Raw genomic sequence first — 17,357 nt, forward strand, 5'->3', positions numbered from 1 at the left:
CGGCGCCCTCTCTCCTCCTCCTGCTGCTGTTTCTCCTGGGGCTTAGCACCTCTCCTCAGGCCACTGGGTTCACCCTGTCCGCGGCGCCCTCTCTCCTCCTCCTGCTGCTGCTGTTTCTCCTGGGGCTTAGCACCTCTCCTCAGGCCACTGGGTTCACCCTGCCCTCCGTCCCCCCCCCCCCCCCTCCCTCTCCTCAGGACAGTCAGCGGGCCTTGCCCTCTCCTCTCAGGTCACCAGGTTCACACCGCCCTCGGCGCCTCTCTGCCTCCCTCCTCAGGCTCAGGACACCGACCTGATGTTGCATTCGGCGCCTTTCCCCTCCGTGTTCAGGTTACCGGGCTCACCCTGGCCTGGCCTCGGCGCTTCTATCCTCGGGGCACACACCGTGTTCGTCGTCTTTTTTTTTTCTCTCCCCTCAGGTCACCAGGCTCACACCGCGCTCGGCGCCCCGATCCCCCCGCGGGGCTGCCCGCTCTCTCTGTCCCTGTCCCCGGGCTGCCCGCTCTCTCTGTCCCCGGTTGCCCGCTCTCTCTGTCCCTGTCCCCGGGCTGCCCTCTCTCTGTCCCCGTCCCCGGGTTGCCCGCTCTCTCTGCTCCTGTCCCCGGGCTGCCCTCTCTTTGTCCCCGTCCCCGGGCTGCCCTCTCTTTGTCCCCGTCCCCGGGCTGCCCGCTCTCTCTGTCCCTGTCCCCGGGCTGCCCGCTCTCTCTGTCCCTGTCCCCGGGCTGCCCGCTCTCTCTGTCCCCGTCCCCGGGCTGCCCGCTCTCTCTGTCCCTGTCCCCGGGCTGCCCGCTCTCTCTGTCCCTGTCCCCGGGCTGCCCGCTCTCTCTGTCCCTGTCCCCGGGCTGCCCTCTCTTTGTCCCCGTCCCCGGGCTGCCCGCTCTCTCTGTCCCTGTCCCCGGGCTGCCCGCTCTCTCTGTCCCTGTCCCCGGGCTGCCCGCTCTCTCTGCTCCTGTCCCCGGGCTGCCTGCTCTCTCTGCTCCTGTCCCTGGGCTGCCCGCCCGCTGTCTCTGTTCTCGGCCTGCCCGCTCTCTCTGTCCCTTTGCTGCCCTCTTTCTCTGCTCCTGTCACCGGGCCCAGGGATCGCTCCCTCACGCTGGCAGTTGGCGCGTTCAAACCGCGCGCCTTCCGCGTTGATCGGCCCCCGGGCCTCGCTGATTGGATCCCCCGCCGACTGACTGACTGACCCAGTCTCTCTCTCTCTCTCTCTCTCTCTCTCCCCTGATGTTGCACACTTACATCATTGCTGAATTAGGATAAAAACTAATGCATTACAAAAATGCATTGCTATATAGGATTGCTATTTTTAATTTCGTTGTACCTGCTGCAACGACAATAAAGGTTTTTTTATTATATTATTATTAAATAAAACAAATGGAAAAAGAACGGTCAAGTTTTAGAGAAATACTGTGATTTGAGTTGAGAAAGAAATAATTATTGAGACAATTAAACTATTGGAATTGCATAAGAGAAAACGAGATGTGTGATGTGCATTTTAAACTCTGCTCTCTTGAAAACAAATAACACAATGCGATCGTTGCAGATTACGAAGAACAATATAGACATAAAGTCGCTGGGGAGTAACAGCAGGATAGGTGGCGGTTCGGGAGAGAAGGAATGGGTGACGTTTTGGGTCTCTGGAGACCTTTCTTAAGACCAAAGATAATAGATTGTCTTTGCTTCAGTGAGTCAGGGGAGAGGGAAACGAGAGATATAGAGCAAATGAATGAAATATATGCAAAAAACCCCAAAACAAATGGAAACAAACATCTTAAAAAAGTTACAAAGAAATTAAAGATATGCATAAAAAGTAATAACTATTTGGGTGGGGGTTGCAGGGGAGAGAGGGGGAGAGAGGGGGAGGGAGAGAGGGGGAGAGAGAGAGAGGGGGAGAGAGAGGGGGAGAGAGAGAGAGGGGGAGAGAGAGGGAGAGAGAGAGAGGGGGAGAGAGAGGGGGAGAGAGAGGGGGAGAGAGAGGGGGAGAGAGAGGGGGAGAGAGAGGGGGAGAGAGAGGGGGAGAGAGAGGGGGAGAGAGAGGGGGAGAGAGAGGGGGAGAGAGAGGGGGAGAGAGAGGGGGAGAGAGAGGGGGAGAGAGAGGGGGAGAGAGAGGGGGAGAGAGAGGGGGAGAGAGAGGGGGAGAGAGAGGGGGAGAGAGAGGGGGCTTCCCTACATCTCCCAGGCTCCTGTGGGGCGGTCACGTGGCCCACCATCCACTTCCTGGTCACCCTGTGCAACGACAGCTGGCGCTTGCTGCCTGTGCTGCGGTAGAAATGGTTTATTATTTCACCAGCAATGGTGAGTACTCGGTGGTTTAAACATTGTCAGTATGTCTGCGTCTCTCACGGTCGGCAGAAGCGGCTCAGAAACGGTTTGTCGTGGCGCCCAATGTCGAGTAGTGGGAGCTCAGCACTCACTGAACACGGCCTAATGCTGGTGGAGGTTAAAGTGACTGGAATTTAATCTTTACACAGTCGTTTTATTGTTTTTGTTTGTGTATTTAGGAAGTTAAATAATAGACTCGAGGTAAACTGGCAAGATTTGGTACTTTTTAGGTTTATTATTGTCACGTGCAGCAAGGTACAGTTAAAGCTTTGTTTTGCATGTTATCCAATGTTCAGATAATATTGTGTGCGTATATATATATAAATATAAATACGCATAATGTTATCTGAGATATATATATAGTCAAACTCAACAACAATAGGTAGAGCAAAGAGGAAGATAGAGAGTGTAGAACATAGTTTCTCAGCATTGCAGCACGATAGTTCCACAAACAAAATTACAAAGTCCTCAATGGGGTAGAAGTGAATCAGACAGTACCCTAGTTTGTAGAAGTACTAAAATACAAGGAATATAGATATAGAAAGTATAAAACAAACTGCTGGAGGAACTTAGAGGGTTGATCAACATCAGTGGAGGGAAAGATATTGTTGCGGTTTGTAAACCGAAAAGGAGTGAAGGATGATGGAAGCAGACAACGAAAAAAGGACACAATGCTGGAGTAGCTTACTGGGTCAAGCAGCTCCAGAGAACATGGATAGGCACCGTTCTGGGTCAGGACCCTTCAGGCTGATTGGGGGTGGGAGGAAGGGCAGGCTGAGAGGAAGGGCAGGTAATAGATTGACACAGTTGAAGAAGGTTATTTGATGCCAATGATTGGACAAAGGCCAGAGATGAAACGAGAAAAGGTGAGAGTGAAAGGATTGAAGAGTTGTGAATTATGCAAGAAGGGTCCTGAGATGCTGCCTGACCCATTGATCTACTCCAGCACTTTGTATCTTCTTCAACAAGAAAAAAATTGCTGGTAGAGGATGAAGGTGGAGAGCCACTTGCTGGAAGGTGATAAGTGGGAACATAAAGGTTACCAGTGCTGGAATCTGATAAGTAAGGAAGATGATAATGGGAATTATTCAAGGGAGAAACAGGTAGATGGAACCAGATGGGGGAGTGGATCCAGTGTGTGTAGTGTATGGGAAGTAGTTGAATGGATAGGACTAAGACAAAAATGGCAAATGGTTGGGGAGTGGGCATTGGAAAATGATCAAAAGTGGGGCGAACGAGAGGTGAGTTGAAAAGGGAAGAAAGGAGAGGAAGGAAGCACAGGGGAAGGGTTACCAGAAATTGAAAAATAAATAAGTTGAATGTTCTGGGTCCTTTACCCAGAGGACATAGTTTTAAGGTGAGGGAAAAATATTTAATAGGAATCTGAGGGACAACCTTTTCACTCAGAGGGTGATGGGTATGAAACAATATGGCAAAAGTAGTAATTGAGGCAGGTACTATAACAACATTTTAAAACACATTTAGATAGGTGCATAGATAGGAAAGGTTTAATAATAATAATAAGTACTTTATTCGTCCCACAAAGGGGGAAATTTGCAGGGTTACAGCAGCAAAGTGGATAGCAAAAATAAATAAGCATTCATTAAAAAAATAAAATAATGGTAATTAAATGTATTTACTGGTCTGCTTGGAGCAGTGCTGAATGTGCAGTCTGATGGCAGCAGGAAGGAAGGACCTTCGATATCTCTCCTTCACACACTTGGGGTGAAGAAGTCTGTCACTGAAGGAGCTGCTCAGTGCAGTGACAGTGTCCTGCATGGGGTGGGAGGAGTCGACCAGCAGGGATGATAGCTTTGCCATCATCCTCCTCTCTTCCACCGCCTGCACTGAGTCGAGGGGGCATCCCAGGAGAGAGTTGGCCTTCTTGATCAGTTTATCCAGTCTCTTCCTGTCAGCAGTTGAGATGCTACTGCTCCAGCAGACCACTCCATAGAAAATGGCTGATGCCACCACAGTGTCGAAGAAGGTCCTCAGGAGTGTCCCCTGCACTCCAAAGGACCTGAGTCTCCTCAGCAGGTGCAGTCTGCTCTGGCCTTTCTTATACAGTGCATTACTATTACCAGTCCAGTCCAGTTTATTGTTCAGATAAACACCCAGGTACTTATAAGTGTCCACTCTCTCAATGTCCTTTGCCTGGATGTTCACTGGTGTCGAGGGGGTGTGGCTGCGCCTGTGGAAGTCCACCACCATCTCCCTGGTTTTCCCCGTGTTGATCTGGAGGCGGTTCCGTTGGCACCAGTGCACCAAGTCCTAGGTCAATTCTCTGTACTCCCTGTCATCTGTGATGAGGCCGACGATGGCAGAGTCGTCAGAGAACTTTTGCAGATAACAGTTGGCTGAGCTGTGCATGAAATCCGCAGTGTACAGGGTGAACAAGAAAGGAGCCAAAACTGTTCCCTGCGGAGCCCCTGTGCTGCAGACCACCATGTCAGAAACGCAATTCCTTGTCCTCGCATACTGTGGGCGGTTGGTGAGGTAGTCCAGAATCCAGGATGTGAGGTGGTGATCCACGCCTGTGTGCTCCAGCTTGTCCCTCAGAAGCACAGGCTGGATGGTGTTGAACGCACTAGAGAAATCAAGGTTTAGCGGGATATGGGCCAAACCTTGGCAGTTGGGACTCGCATAGATGGGGCAGCTTGGTCAACATGGACAAATTGGGCTGAAGGGCTGCATTACTCTGTGACTTAGTGTCATTATTATTGGGTTGAGGTCTATATGATGTGTTATTTTTCTAATTTGTGTTGTGCATCACCCTGGCAGAGGGGAAGTCTGAAGGCCAGAGTTGAAATGGCATTCAGGTGAGAGGTTGGGATGGCCATTGTAGACGTGCTCTGCGTAACTATTCTGTCCTTGATCTTGCCGAAGTAAAGGAATACATTTGTAGGTCGGTGTTAAGTTGGAGGAGGGTATTTTTGATGAAGATGGCTGTAAACAAAAAAGTTTGAAACAAAAAAGAGTAAACTCTGGCACATAATACCATGTAGTTTTCCAGAATTGGCATTTATTTCCAAGAAAACTGTTACATGCCTTATTCATGTCTTTAATGGCTTGTTAACCTGGGAGTCCAAAAGATCAATCCTTTGTGAATCTTAATTAAAAAGACTTTGAGTAATCTAAATCTTTAGGTTCAATGGCCACAAAGGTTCACCAGGTTTGGACATTAGAGGAAGATGTGTTCTTACTGATACTTGCAGATGTGCTGACATTTTCTTGCTGGTGGACAGTGAAGCATGATAGCTCTTTGCATGCTTGATAAGGATTAAATATCATCAAATAAAATCCACTCTTTCAAATCTCTTTTTTCCACTTGTAAATCTTTCAGTATTTCAGTCTGATAATTTTCCGCTTGTTTGACCTGTTGTATTTGAGTTTGGTTGGATTGTATTCATGTATAATATTATCTGAAAATGACAAAGTGCTGGAGTAACTCAGTGGATCAGGCAGCATCTCTGGAAAACATGGATAGGTGACGTTTCGAGTCTGGTCCCTTCAGTCTGATTGTAGTAGGGAGGGGTTTAATCTTTTGAAATTAATATGTATGATGGTTATCTGCGATTGTGTTTTTTCAGATATTCATTTTTATTACTATATATAAATTAACATTTAAAGTTTTTCTAATTTGTCGCAGTGGATTCTTCATCATATACAATATACATGGGAAAAGATAAATATGAAAGTAAGTAACCACTTTTTTTCTCATAATAGCTAATGGGTACAAGCTGAATCGTACTATCCAAGAGAATATATAAAATTTTAGGTGCTTGAAAATATGTTATTGCTGAGAGGCTGGTTGGTTTTTGGAATAGCCTGCCATTGTAGATTTAAGAATGGACAAGAAGTTTGGGTATTCAGTTTAAGTTAGATAAGTATCCCATAAGCCTCAAAGGTACACTGAATAGATCAACTGTCTATCCTGTATTTTTCGTTTTCTACATTTATATCTGCTGCCCTTGAACAACTTGTTTATGTCTGTCTATTGTTGTGTAGTTTGACAGTGCTATGCACCTGCTCCTATGGTATTATGCTGTTTATGTTAATAAAAAATGTCTGAGCACATCTTATCGGGCAAATTATTTAATGATCTGGCCCTATAAAATGTGCCAAGCTGTCGGACATTTTTTCTAGCTGCATTTTGAGAAGCTTTAATTTATCGTGGACCTTTGCCTCAGATTAATTGAGATTGAACACCATTGCCTAATGATAAAGGGTGATGGATTATTTCAGAATTTAGAGATTCATGTGAGTGTATCCCATAGTAATCGCTAATTCGCAAGACTTATCTCTAATTTTTAAATTGCATTTAAGGAAATTGTCTGTCAGCATAATAAATGAGCTGTTTTAAATATTTCATTTCTACAATTTATGTAATTTGTTATTTTTAATTTAGATGAGGACCTAATCAAGTATGGATGGCCAGAAGATGTTTGGTATGCTACAGTGAATATTGTTTTGTTGTCCTTTTGCTTATTTCTTTCCAAATTAAAATCAATCCCAATACAATATTTTACATTTGCTGATTAAATCCTTTGTTTGCATTTAATATTTGCAACTCAAATTTGTAAAATGCTTTATTTGTTTTGATTACTGCTGTATTGCATTTAATATTTGCAACTCAAATTTGTAAAATGCTTTATTTGTTTTGATTACTGCTGTATTGCGTCAATTTCTTTCTTCTTTTTAGGTTTCACGTAGATAAATTATCTTCAGCTCATGTATACCTTCGATTATACAAGGTATGGGCAGAATTAAATACCTTTTTTAAAGTAACTCGCTTTTAATAGATGCTTTTAAATTTATCGGATAGAATATTTATGTTGCTCTAATTTTGAGATGTTACGATTTACGTTTTACAATATCATTGTGATGAATGAATTTCAAGTTTTGGATTGAATTGTATTTTCTGTTGCATGTTTAAAAACCTAACCTCGTGTGAATGCCAGATTATAGAAAGAGGAAAACAAAGATCACAGGCTTCTTTTCTGGTGGTCTATGTTTAAATTGCTGATCTTGCAATGTGGGGAGCTAGAAATGGTTTTAATCCTAGGGTCATAAAGGCAGAATAGAAACGGACCCTTCAGCATCACCAATCCATTTTTCTTTTCACTAATTCTACCTTAACATTAGTGATTATTTTCCAATGTTCTATAGATTCCGGGTCAGTTCCTGTGGATTGGAGGGTAGCTAATGTTATCCCACTTTTCAAGAAAGGAGGGAGAGAGAAAACGGGAAATTATAGACCAGTTAGTCTGACATCAGTGGTGGGGAAGATGCTGGAGTCAATTATAAAAGACGAAATTGCGGAGCATTTGGATCGCAGTAACAGGATCGTTCCGAGTCAGCATGGATTTATGAAGGGGAAATCGTGCTTGACTAATCTACGGGAAATTTTTTGAGGATGTAACTAGGAAAATTGACAGGGGAGAGCGATGTGGTGTACCTCGACTTTCAGAAAGCCTTCGACAAGGTCCCACATAGGAGATTGGTGGGCAAAATTAGAGCACATGGTATTGGAGGTAGGGTACTGACATGGATAGAAAGTTGGTTGACGGACAGAAAGCAAAGAGTGGGGATGAATGGGTCCCTTTCAGAATGGCAGGCAATGACTAGTGGGGTACCGCAAGGCTCGGTGTTGGGACCGCAGCTATTTACAATATACATCAATGACTTGGATGAAGGGATTAAAAGTACCATTAGCAAATTTGCCGATGATACAAAGCTAGGTGGCAGTGTGAACTGTGAGGAAGATGCTATGAGGTTGCAGGGTGACTTGGACAGGTTGTGTGAGTGGGCGGATGCATGGCAGATGCAGTTTAATGTGGATAAGTGTGTGGTTATCCACTTTGGTGGTAAGAATAGGAAGGCAGATTATTATTTGAATGGTGTCAAGTTAGGAAAAGGGGACGTACAACGTGATCTGGGTGTCTTAGTGCATCAGTCACTGAAAGGAAGCATGCAGGTACAGCAGGCAGTGAAGAAAGCCATGGAATGTTGGCATTCATAACAAGAGGAGTTGAGTATAGGAGCAAAGAGGTCCTTCTGCAGTTGTACAGGGCCCTAGTGAGACCGCACCTGGAGTACTGTGTGCAGTTTTGGTCTCCAAATTTGAGGAAGGATATTCTTGCTATTGAGGGCGTGCAGCGTAGGTTTACTAGGTTAATTCCCGGAATGGCGGGACTGTCATATGTTGAAAGACTAGAGCGACTAGGTTTGTATACACTGGAATTTAGAAGGATGAGAGGGGATCTTATCGAAACGTATAAGATTATTAAGGGGTTGGACATGTTAGAGGCAGGAAACATGTTCCCAATGTTGGGGGAGTCCAGAACCAGGGGCCACAGTTTAAGAATAAGGGGTAGGCTATTTAGAACAGAGATGAGGAAAAACTTTTTTAGTCAGAGAGTTGTGAATCTGTGGAATTCTCTGCCTCAGAGGGCAGTGGAGGCCAATTCTCTGAATACATTCAAGAGAGAGCTAGATAGAGCTCTTAAGGATAGCGGAGTCAGGGGGTATGGGGAGAAAGCAGGAACGGGGTACTGATTGAGAATGATCAGCCATGATCACATTGAATGGCGGCGCTGGCTCGAAGGGCCGAATGGCCTACTCCTGCACCTATTGTCTATTGTCCCGATCTGAAAAGTTGCACGGCTATGTTCTCCAGAGACGCTGTCTGACCCGTTGAATTATCCAGCATATTGTGCCTTTTTTTTTGTAAACCAGCATCTGCAGTTCCTTGTGTCTCAGGCTTCGGCATTGTGCTTGCTGCCCCACTGCTGGCCTCTTGGAACCAGCTGCATCATTTCATCTCCTCAGTCAGTGTGCAAGTCCAACGAGGTTGCCAACTGGCTCATGGAAATTTATAGCTTGGCGAGCAGTTAATTGAAATCGCCAAACCATTGATTTAAATGATGATTTTATTCTCTCGGTTTTAAAGATTCATGGCGGCATTAAATCAATGCTGGCAACTATGAAGTATGTAAACATTCCCACACATCATAGTGCTACTCTACACTGGACATTAAGTCAAGGAAATAATTTATGCAAACCTGTACCATCGAAGAAATATTATCCCCTCAGGCCAAATTTGCTTTCTTAAGACTGTATATTTTTGAAAGAGTTGATAGAATCTGTGCTTTCATGGAGTATTTCCAAATGTCGTTTTGCCTCAAAGCGCTTTATAGTCAATAGTGTACTCCTGAAGTGCAGCCACTGATATAACGTAGGCAGCAAGAATCACCGAACAGCAACGTGCCAATGGACAGGAGAAGGGGAAATATTTTTGAGTAGTCATGAGAAGTAGTTTATGGGAGCCAGGGCAATGGTATCCTCCACCTGCAAGATGTGGGAGATGGGGGATATTTCCAATGTTCCAATAACTACACTTGTAAGACGTGTAGTCTGACTGCATGTTCATAGAGTCAGAGAGTGATACAGTGTGGAAACAGGCCCTTCGACCCAACATTGCCACACCAGCCGACATGTCCCAGCTACACTAGTCCCACCTGCCCGCGTTTGGTCCATATCCCTCCAAACCTTGAACCATGATTCTTGATTAGCAGAGGTGTCAGAGGTTATGGGTGGAAGGCATGAAAATGGGGTTAGGAGGGAGAGATAGATCAGCCATGACTGAATGGCGGTGTAGACTTGATGGGTCGAATTGCTATTGAGGGCGTGCAGCGTAGGTTTACTAGGTTAATTCCCGGAATGGCGGGACTGTCATATGTTGAAAGACTGGAGCGACTAGGCTTGTATACACTGGAATTTAGAAGGTTGAGAGGGGATCTTATCGAAACGTATAAGATTATTAAGGGGTTGGACACGTTAGAGGCAGGAAACATGTTCCCAATGTTGGGGGAGTCCAGAACCAGGGGCCACAGTTTAAGAATAAGGGGTAGGCCATTTAGAACAGAGATGAGGAAAAACTTTTTCAGTCAGAGAGTTGTGAATCTGTGGAATTCTCTACCTCAGAAGGCAGTGGAGGCCAATTCTCTGAATACATTCAAGAGAGAGTTAGATAGAGCTCTTAAGGATAGTGGAGTCAGGGGGTATGGGGAGAAAGCAGGAACGGGTACTGATTGAGAATGATCAGCCATGATCACATTGAATGGCGGTGCTGGCTTGAAGGGCCGAATGGCCTACTCCTGCACCTATTGTCTATTAACACACGTTATTGTCGCCACATTCCCACCAATTGCCGCTTACATTCTACCTCTCGCTGCACACTAGAGATGCTTTGCAGTGACCAATTAATCTACCAAGCTTCATGTTTTTGGGGTGAGGGAGGAATGCAGAGGAAACCTCCACATTTACGAGGAGGACATGCAGTACTTCATGCAGACAGCACCAGAGATCAGGGTGCCAGAGCTGAGAGGAGTGGCTCTCTTACTGGTGCCACTGTGTCGACCGGTCTTTGCATAAGAAAGAGAAAATGGCAATCCTGTTTTTAATTTATATCTGTTAATGCTAGATAATCACCAGAATACAGGAGCATAAGCCAAAAAAAGTAGTAGGTCATCTGACCCCTCAGGCTGGCTTTTCAGTATGATCAAAGCTCACCTGCCACAGGCTTCAACTCCCCTTGTGTACCCATTTCCCGATCTTTGAAAAATGTATCTATCCCCTCTTTAAATAGCTCAATTGACTCTGTCTTCATGACCCCATGGATAGAGAACCAGAGGGTCACACGTACCGTAAAAAGCATAGTAAGTGTGTATTGTGTATGAGCAAAGATAAAGTTGGACTCCATTGCTGTGGTTCAATTTTAATATCAACATTTTCAAACTTGTACTTGAAGAATGGTCTTTTGGCTTGGCTATCTAAGAATGATTAAAACACGGAGTCATTTCCAGCTGGAGTTATGCTTTAACATGAAGAATTAACATGTAGAATTGGGAAAATAAGAATATATTTATAACATTAATTGCAATTTTTTTAATATAAGGATTTATGGACTATTAAGATATCTTCTAAGTCAATTGCTACAGTTTAATCAGGTAAATATGTCATTGCTCAATCCATCAAATGAGAGAAGATAATTTCATTTGAACAATTACTTAGTAATGCAGTTTATTAAAAAAAAACGTATTTACGTTCTGCTTTAGCACCTACTGAACTTTACTGAAGCTTTTTGAAGAGTAAAAACAAAATATTTAAATATCTTTATTTTTGTCTCTTAGGGGCAAGTAATCGATTCCATCCCAAAGGAAGTACTAATTGACTGTGCTCAGCTCGTTAAAGCTAATAGCATTCAAGGTAATGATTTAATGGGAATGACCTCATTACAAAATCAAATATTTTTATTTTGTATATTCATCTTATGGGAATGCCATCACCTGCAAGGCCAGATTTATTAATTGTCTCTAATTGCCCTTGAGAACGCGGTGGTGAATATTTTTTTGTGAACAGCCATAGTCTTTCTGGGGCAGATACTCCCACAGTATAGTCAAGGAGGGAGTTCCAGGAGTTTGTCCCTGTGACATTGAAGGAACGGTGATATATTTCCCAAGTCGGGTTAATGTGTGACTTGAAGAGAAGCTTAGAAGTGGTGGTATTGCCCTGTGCCTCCAGCCCATCTACTTGCAGTTTATTCTGTTTTAAAACTGTTCTAATTTGTTTCATTGGGTTGTTTAAATTAATACTGACTAGCTAATTAATTTATTGCATCGTATGGGAGGCGCATTCCCAATCTCGTTGTACCCCTGTACAATGACAATAAAGATATATTGTATTGTATTATATTGTATTCTTGCTGGTTAAAAATAGATTGGATGCTGGTGAGGCCACATTTTCGGGTATTGTGTTCAGTTCTGTGCACCATGTTATAGGAAAGATGTTGTCAAGCTGAAAGGGTGCAGAGAAGATTTACAAGAATGTTGCCAGGACACGAGGCCCTGAGCTATAGGGAGAGGTTGAGCAGGCTAGGACTCTATCCCTTGGAGTACAGGAGGATGATCTTAGAGGTGTACAAAATCATGAGAGGAATAGATCGGGTTGACACACAGAATCTCTTGCCCAGAATAGGTGAATTGAGAACCAGAGGACATAGGTCTGATGGGTTAATTTTTCACACAAAGGATGGTGGGTGTATGGACCGAGCTACTGCAGGAGGTTGTTGAGGATGATACTATTGCACGTTTAAGAAACATTTAGACAGGTACATGGATAGGATAGGTTTAGAGGGATATGGGCCAAATGCAGGCTGGTGGGACGAGTGTAGATGGGACACGTTTGGTCGATGTGGCCAAGTTGGGCCAAAGGGCCTGTTTTCAGGCAGTATGACTCTATGACTGCTGAATTAAAAAATATATAGAAATGCTCAGCCACATCTGTAGGATGGGAAACAGAATCAACATTTCTCTTTAAAAACCGTCAGAATTAGGCAAGGGAGAAAACAAGTTAGTTTTAAAGAGGGTGGAGAAAGATAGGTGTGACAGAGGTAATACACTGATGAGCCAAAACATTATGACCACCTGCCTAATATGTTGTTGGTCCTCCGTGTGCCGCCAAAACAGCGCCGACCTGCAGAGGCATGGACTCTTCAAGACCCCTGAAGCTGTCCTGTGGTATCTGGCACCAAAACATTAGCAGCAGATCCTTCAAGTCTTGTAAGTTGCGAGGTGGAGCTGCCGTGGATCGGACTTGTCGATCCAGCACATCCCACAGATGCTCAATCGGATTGGGATCTGGAGAATTTGGAGGCCAGGGCAACACCGTGAACACTTCATCATGTTTCTCAAACCATTCCCGAACAATGTGTGCAGTGTGGCAGGGCACATTAACCTGCTGAAAGAGGCCACTGCCATCAGGGAATACCATTGCCATGAAGGGGTATACGTGGTCTGCAACGATGTTTAGGTAGGTGACATGTGTCAAATTGACATCCACATGAATGGCCAGACCCAAGCTTTCCCAGCAAAACATTGTCCAGAGCATTGTCCCTAACCGGCATGTCGTCTTCCCACAGTGCATCCTGGTGCCATCACTTCCCCGGGTAAACAGCCACACATTGTGTGCCTAATATATCCCACCCCTTGACAGGTGCCATTGTAACAAGATAATCAATGTTATTCACTTCACCTGTCAGTGGTCATAATGTTTTGGCTCATCGGTATATTTCAGAGTGGAAAAATTAGGGTTTCCATGGGGATAAACTACAGATGGGTTCATTGGATGAGGACGATGAGAGAGAGAGAGAGAGAGAAAGAGAGAAAGAGAGAATGTTGGGCTGTGCTCATGGGGAGTGAAAGAGACATTGTTAAAATGGGTGACCTACAGCAGAACAGACCAGTTTTTACAGAAAAAGTGAGTTATCTGAAGTTTTAAAATTTGGTATTGAAGTCTATTAATTGCTTAAATGGACAATGTGGTGTTGTTCTTCAGCTTTACATTAAGCGTCGTTATAAATTGCAGAAGGTTCAAGACAGAATGGGATGTGGGAATTAAATGCAGACGCTCCCCAAATGCAATTGCTGTTTAGTTTGTATATCCTTTTTTCCACACATATCTTCCCACAACCCCTCGTATTGCAAATTAACACATCCCTCTCTTTCCAAGTTCTCCTGCAAGGTCACAGATCAGGAATGATGACTGGTTCTTTTTCTACAGATGCTGACTGTTGCAAGTTTTGCCAACATTCATTAAAAATAGTCGGATTTCTGGGAAACAGGGGGTTCTAATGAGCAATATCATCACTATATAAACATAGCACAAAAAGTAAGGAAATTTGTGTTTGGTAGATTATTTCTTTGTTGTAACAATGCTTCTTGGCAATAAATCTTATACCGTTGGAAAGCCTGTTTATTTCCCTTTTAAATGGTGCCACATTTGTAAGGAACATGCATTTGTGGGATGAGCAGCAGAGCTGAGTATATGGGTTGCGCCCATGAAAAATTTGCCAAATCTTCTCTGCCAATGCCAAACAGCTTATTCTGCTGTTGCTATTGACTCTTGTTTTGAGCTTCTGGTACCCCCAGGTGCTGACAATCAGGTGCCTGATTGGCACCTGATTGGCAGCATCTGTGAGCATGGGCCCTGCTACAGTGGTCAGTAGGTTTCTGCTCCAAGAATCGGCATGCCACGTTTGACTGATCTGGATAGGGCCCGTGCGATAGGGCAACTTCAAGCTGGTGTTCCGCAAAACCAAGTTGCGGCATTATTTGGAATGAGCCCTAGTACCATCTCCAAAGTGAAGGCCAAGTTCCATATAACGGGGGATGTCAGAGACAGGCCGCGAAGTGGGCGTCCCAAGAAGACGACACCCGAAGAAGACCGTTTCCTCACCCTGTCAGCACTTAGGAACCGTAGGCTGTCTTCTACAGATTTGCAGTCAAGGTTTGCAGGACGATATGGCCGACGGCTCTCTGCCCAGACAATTCAAAACAGACTGCACGCAGCCGATCTCCGGTCTCATAGGGCTGCCAGGAGGCCTGCCATGACTGCCCTTCACCGTCAGGCCCGTTTGTGCTGGTGTCGGCAACACGTGCACTGGAACCTGAACATGTGGAGGAACGTTATGTTCAGCGATGAGTCCAGATTCTGCCTACGGCAGTTGGATCATAGGGTCAAAGTGTGGAGAAGACGCGGAGAACGCTATGCTGATTGCTGCACCGATAGAGTGACATCTTTTGGTGGAGGCAGTGTGATGGTGTGGGGCGGCATCTCCCTCACTGGAAAAACGAGGCTTGTCATCATTGGAGGCAATCTCAATGCAGAGAGATATCGAGATGAGATTCTGCAACCAGTGGCAATCCCATATCTCCACAGTCTGGGACCGAACTCTATCCTCCAAGATGACAATGCTCGCCCCCACAGAGCAGGGTTTCTCAGAGACTACCTCCAGAATTTGGGAGTGGAGAGGATGGAACGACCTGCCAGCAGTCCTGACCTCAACCCCATTGAACACTTGTGGGATCAGCTTGGGCGTGCTGTTCGTGCCAGAGTGACCAACACAACCACTTGACTGACTTGCGACAAATGCTGGTTGAAGAATGGGATGCCATCCCACAACAGTGTGTGACCAGGCTGGTGACCAGCATGAGGAGGAGGTGCCAGCTGTTGTGGCTGTGAATGGTTTTTCCACACGCTACTGAGGCTCCTGTTTATTAAATGAATAAATTGTTAAATTGCCAATATGTCTTGTTTCTTCAGACTTCAATCATCCAATCCACCAAACAATACCGAACTGCTAGAGTCAGTTATTAAAGATGTGATAGCATCACATTTGGAAAGTGGTGAAATCATCGGACAAAGTCAGCATGGATTTACAAAAGGCAAATCATGCCTGACGAATCTTATAGAATTTTTCGAGGATGTAACTAGTAGAGTGGATAAGGGAGAACCAGTCGATGTGTTATATCTGGACTTTCAGAAGGCCTTCGACAAGGTCCCACATAGGAGATTGGTGTACAAACTTAAAGCACACGGTATTGAGGGTTCAGTTTTGAGGTGGATAGAAAATTGGTTGGCGGACAGGAAGCAAAGAGTAGGAATAAACGGGTCCTTTTCGGAATGGCAGGCAGTGACTAGTGGGGTACCGCAAGGCTCAGTGCTGGGACCCCAGTTATTTACAGTGTATTGTGGCGCGTCGATAGAGGCCCGAAATAAAGGCAAGGAGCCAGGTATTTCGGGGGCGTTATGTTTTATTATACCTCGGTTATCAGACGGGTCGAGTCTGTCGGAATGGCTTCGCGCCCAAAACCTTGTCCTTATATACATGGTACCGGACCGCCCCCCTGGACTGGACCATTCCCGTGCCGAGGGGTCGGTAGTAGTATGGCCCGACCCTTGGGAGCCGCCACAGGACCCCCCCCAGAACCGGAGGCACGAAACGCACTGGTGGTCGCACAACCCGACCGGACCGCGTACGGTAATCGGTCGACAGAGGGGCCGGCGGAGGCACAGTTGGAGGGACAGGTGGTGGGTCCCGGAAGGGTGGGCGACCTCGTGGCCGAGGCTGGGCAACCCGCACCGGTTGGTCGATGTCTAAGTGGGCCGGCTTCAGGCGGTCAATTGTCACAGCCTCCGGCCGGCCTCCCATGTCCAAGACAAAGGTTCTCTGTCCGTGCTCCAGCACCCGGTACGGGCCCTCATACGGCCTCTGGAGTGGCGTCCGGTGGGCGTCACGGCGCAGGAACACAAAGGCGCAGTAACACAAAGGCGCAGTCCCGGAGGGCCGATGGCACGTAAGGGCGGAATGTCCCATGGCGGGACGTCGGCACGGGTGCGAGCTTGCCAACTCGCTCTCGGAGGCGCTGTAGGATGGATGAGGGCGGTTCCTCTCGCCCCGGCAACGAGGGCACGAACTCCCCGGGCACCGTGAGCGGGGACCCGTATACGAGCTCCACTGAGGATGAAGCCAGGTCTTCCTTGGGCGCAGTCCGGATGCCCAGCAAGACCCATGGTAGCTCGTCCATCCAGTCGGGGCCGGAGAGTCGCGCCTTCAGCGCTGTCTTCAGCTGCCGGTGGAACCTATCCACCAGGCCGTTTGCCTGCGGGTGATAGACCGTGGTGTGGTGTAGCCGCACGCCCAACAGGTGGGCCATGGCCGACCACAGCTCGGAGGTGAACTGTGGCCCCCGGTCCGATGAGATAACCACCGGCACCCCAAAGCGAGCAATCCAGTGTGCGGCCAACGCACGAGCGCATGTGGCTGTTGATGTATCGGCCAGCGGTATGGCCTCCGGCCACCGCGTAAAGCGGTCCACCACCGTGAGGAGGTGGGTGATGCCCCGGGACGGCGGGAGCGGGCCCACAATGTCCACGTGCAGGTGGTCGAAACGTCGGCAGGGTAGACCGATCCATTGGAGTGGCGCCCGGACGTGGCGTTGAATTTTTGCCGTCTGGCACGGAATGCAGGTGCGGGCCCAGTGGCCAACCTGCTTGCGCAGACCATGCCACATGAACCGCGCAGCTACCAGTGCGGTCGTCGCCCGGATGGATGGGTGAGCCAGCCCGTGGACCACGTCGAACACCCTCCTGCGCCACGCGGCCGGGACGATGGGGCGCGGCTGACCTGCCGACAC

General features: G+C 46.6%; 1 protein-coding gene across 1 annotated transcript in view; it reads left to right on the forward strand.

Moving 5' to 3' along the window:
* Positions 1-2,197: 2,197 nt before the first annotated feature.
* ccdc25 (coiled-coil domain containing 25) overlaps positions 2,198-17,357 on the forward strand; it is a 30,818-nt gene continuing 15,658 nt past the window's right edge. The window contains exons 1-5 of the mRNA XM_078399654.1: positions 2,198-2,292; positions 5,969-6,016; positions 6,728-6,767; positions 7,022-7,073; positions 11,514-11,589. Coding sequence (XP_078255780.1) covers positions 2,268-2,292; positions 5,969-6,016; positions 6,728-6,767; positions 7,022-7,073; positions 11,514-11,589 — 241 coding nt within the window. The 5' untranslated portion in view covers positions 2,198-2,267. The remainder of the gene's footprint in view (positions 2,293-5,968; positions 6,017-6,727; positions 6,768-7,021; positions 7,074-11,513; positions 11,590-17,357) is intronic.

This window comes from Rhinoraja longicauda, chromosome 5 (assembly GCF_053455715.1).
Source record: "Rhinoraja longicauda isolate Sanriku21f chromosome 5, sRhiLon1.1, whole genome shotgun sequence".
Lineage (NCBI taxonomy): Eukaryota > Metazoa > Chordata > Chondrichthyes > Rajiformes > Arhynchobatidae > Rhinoraja > Rhinoraja longicauda.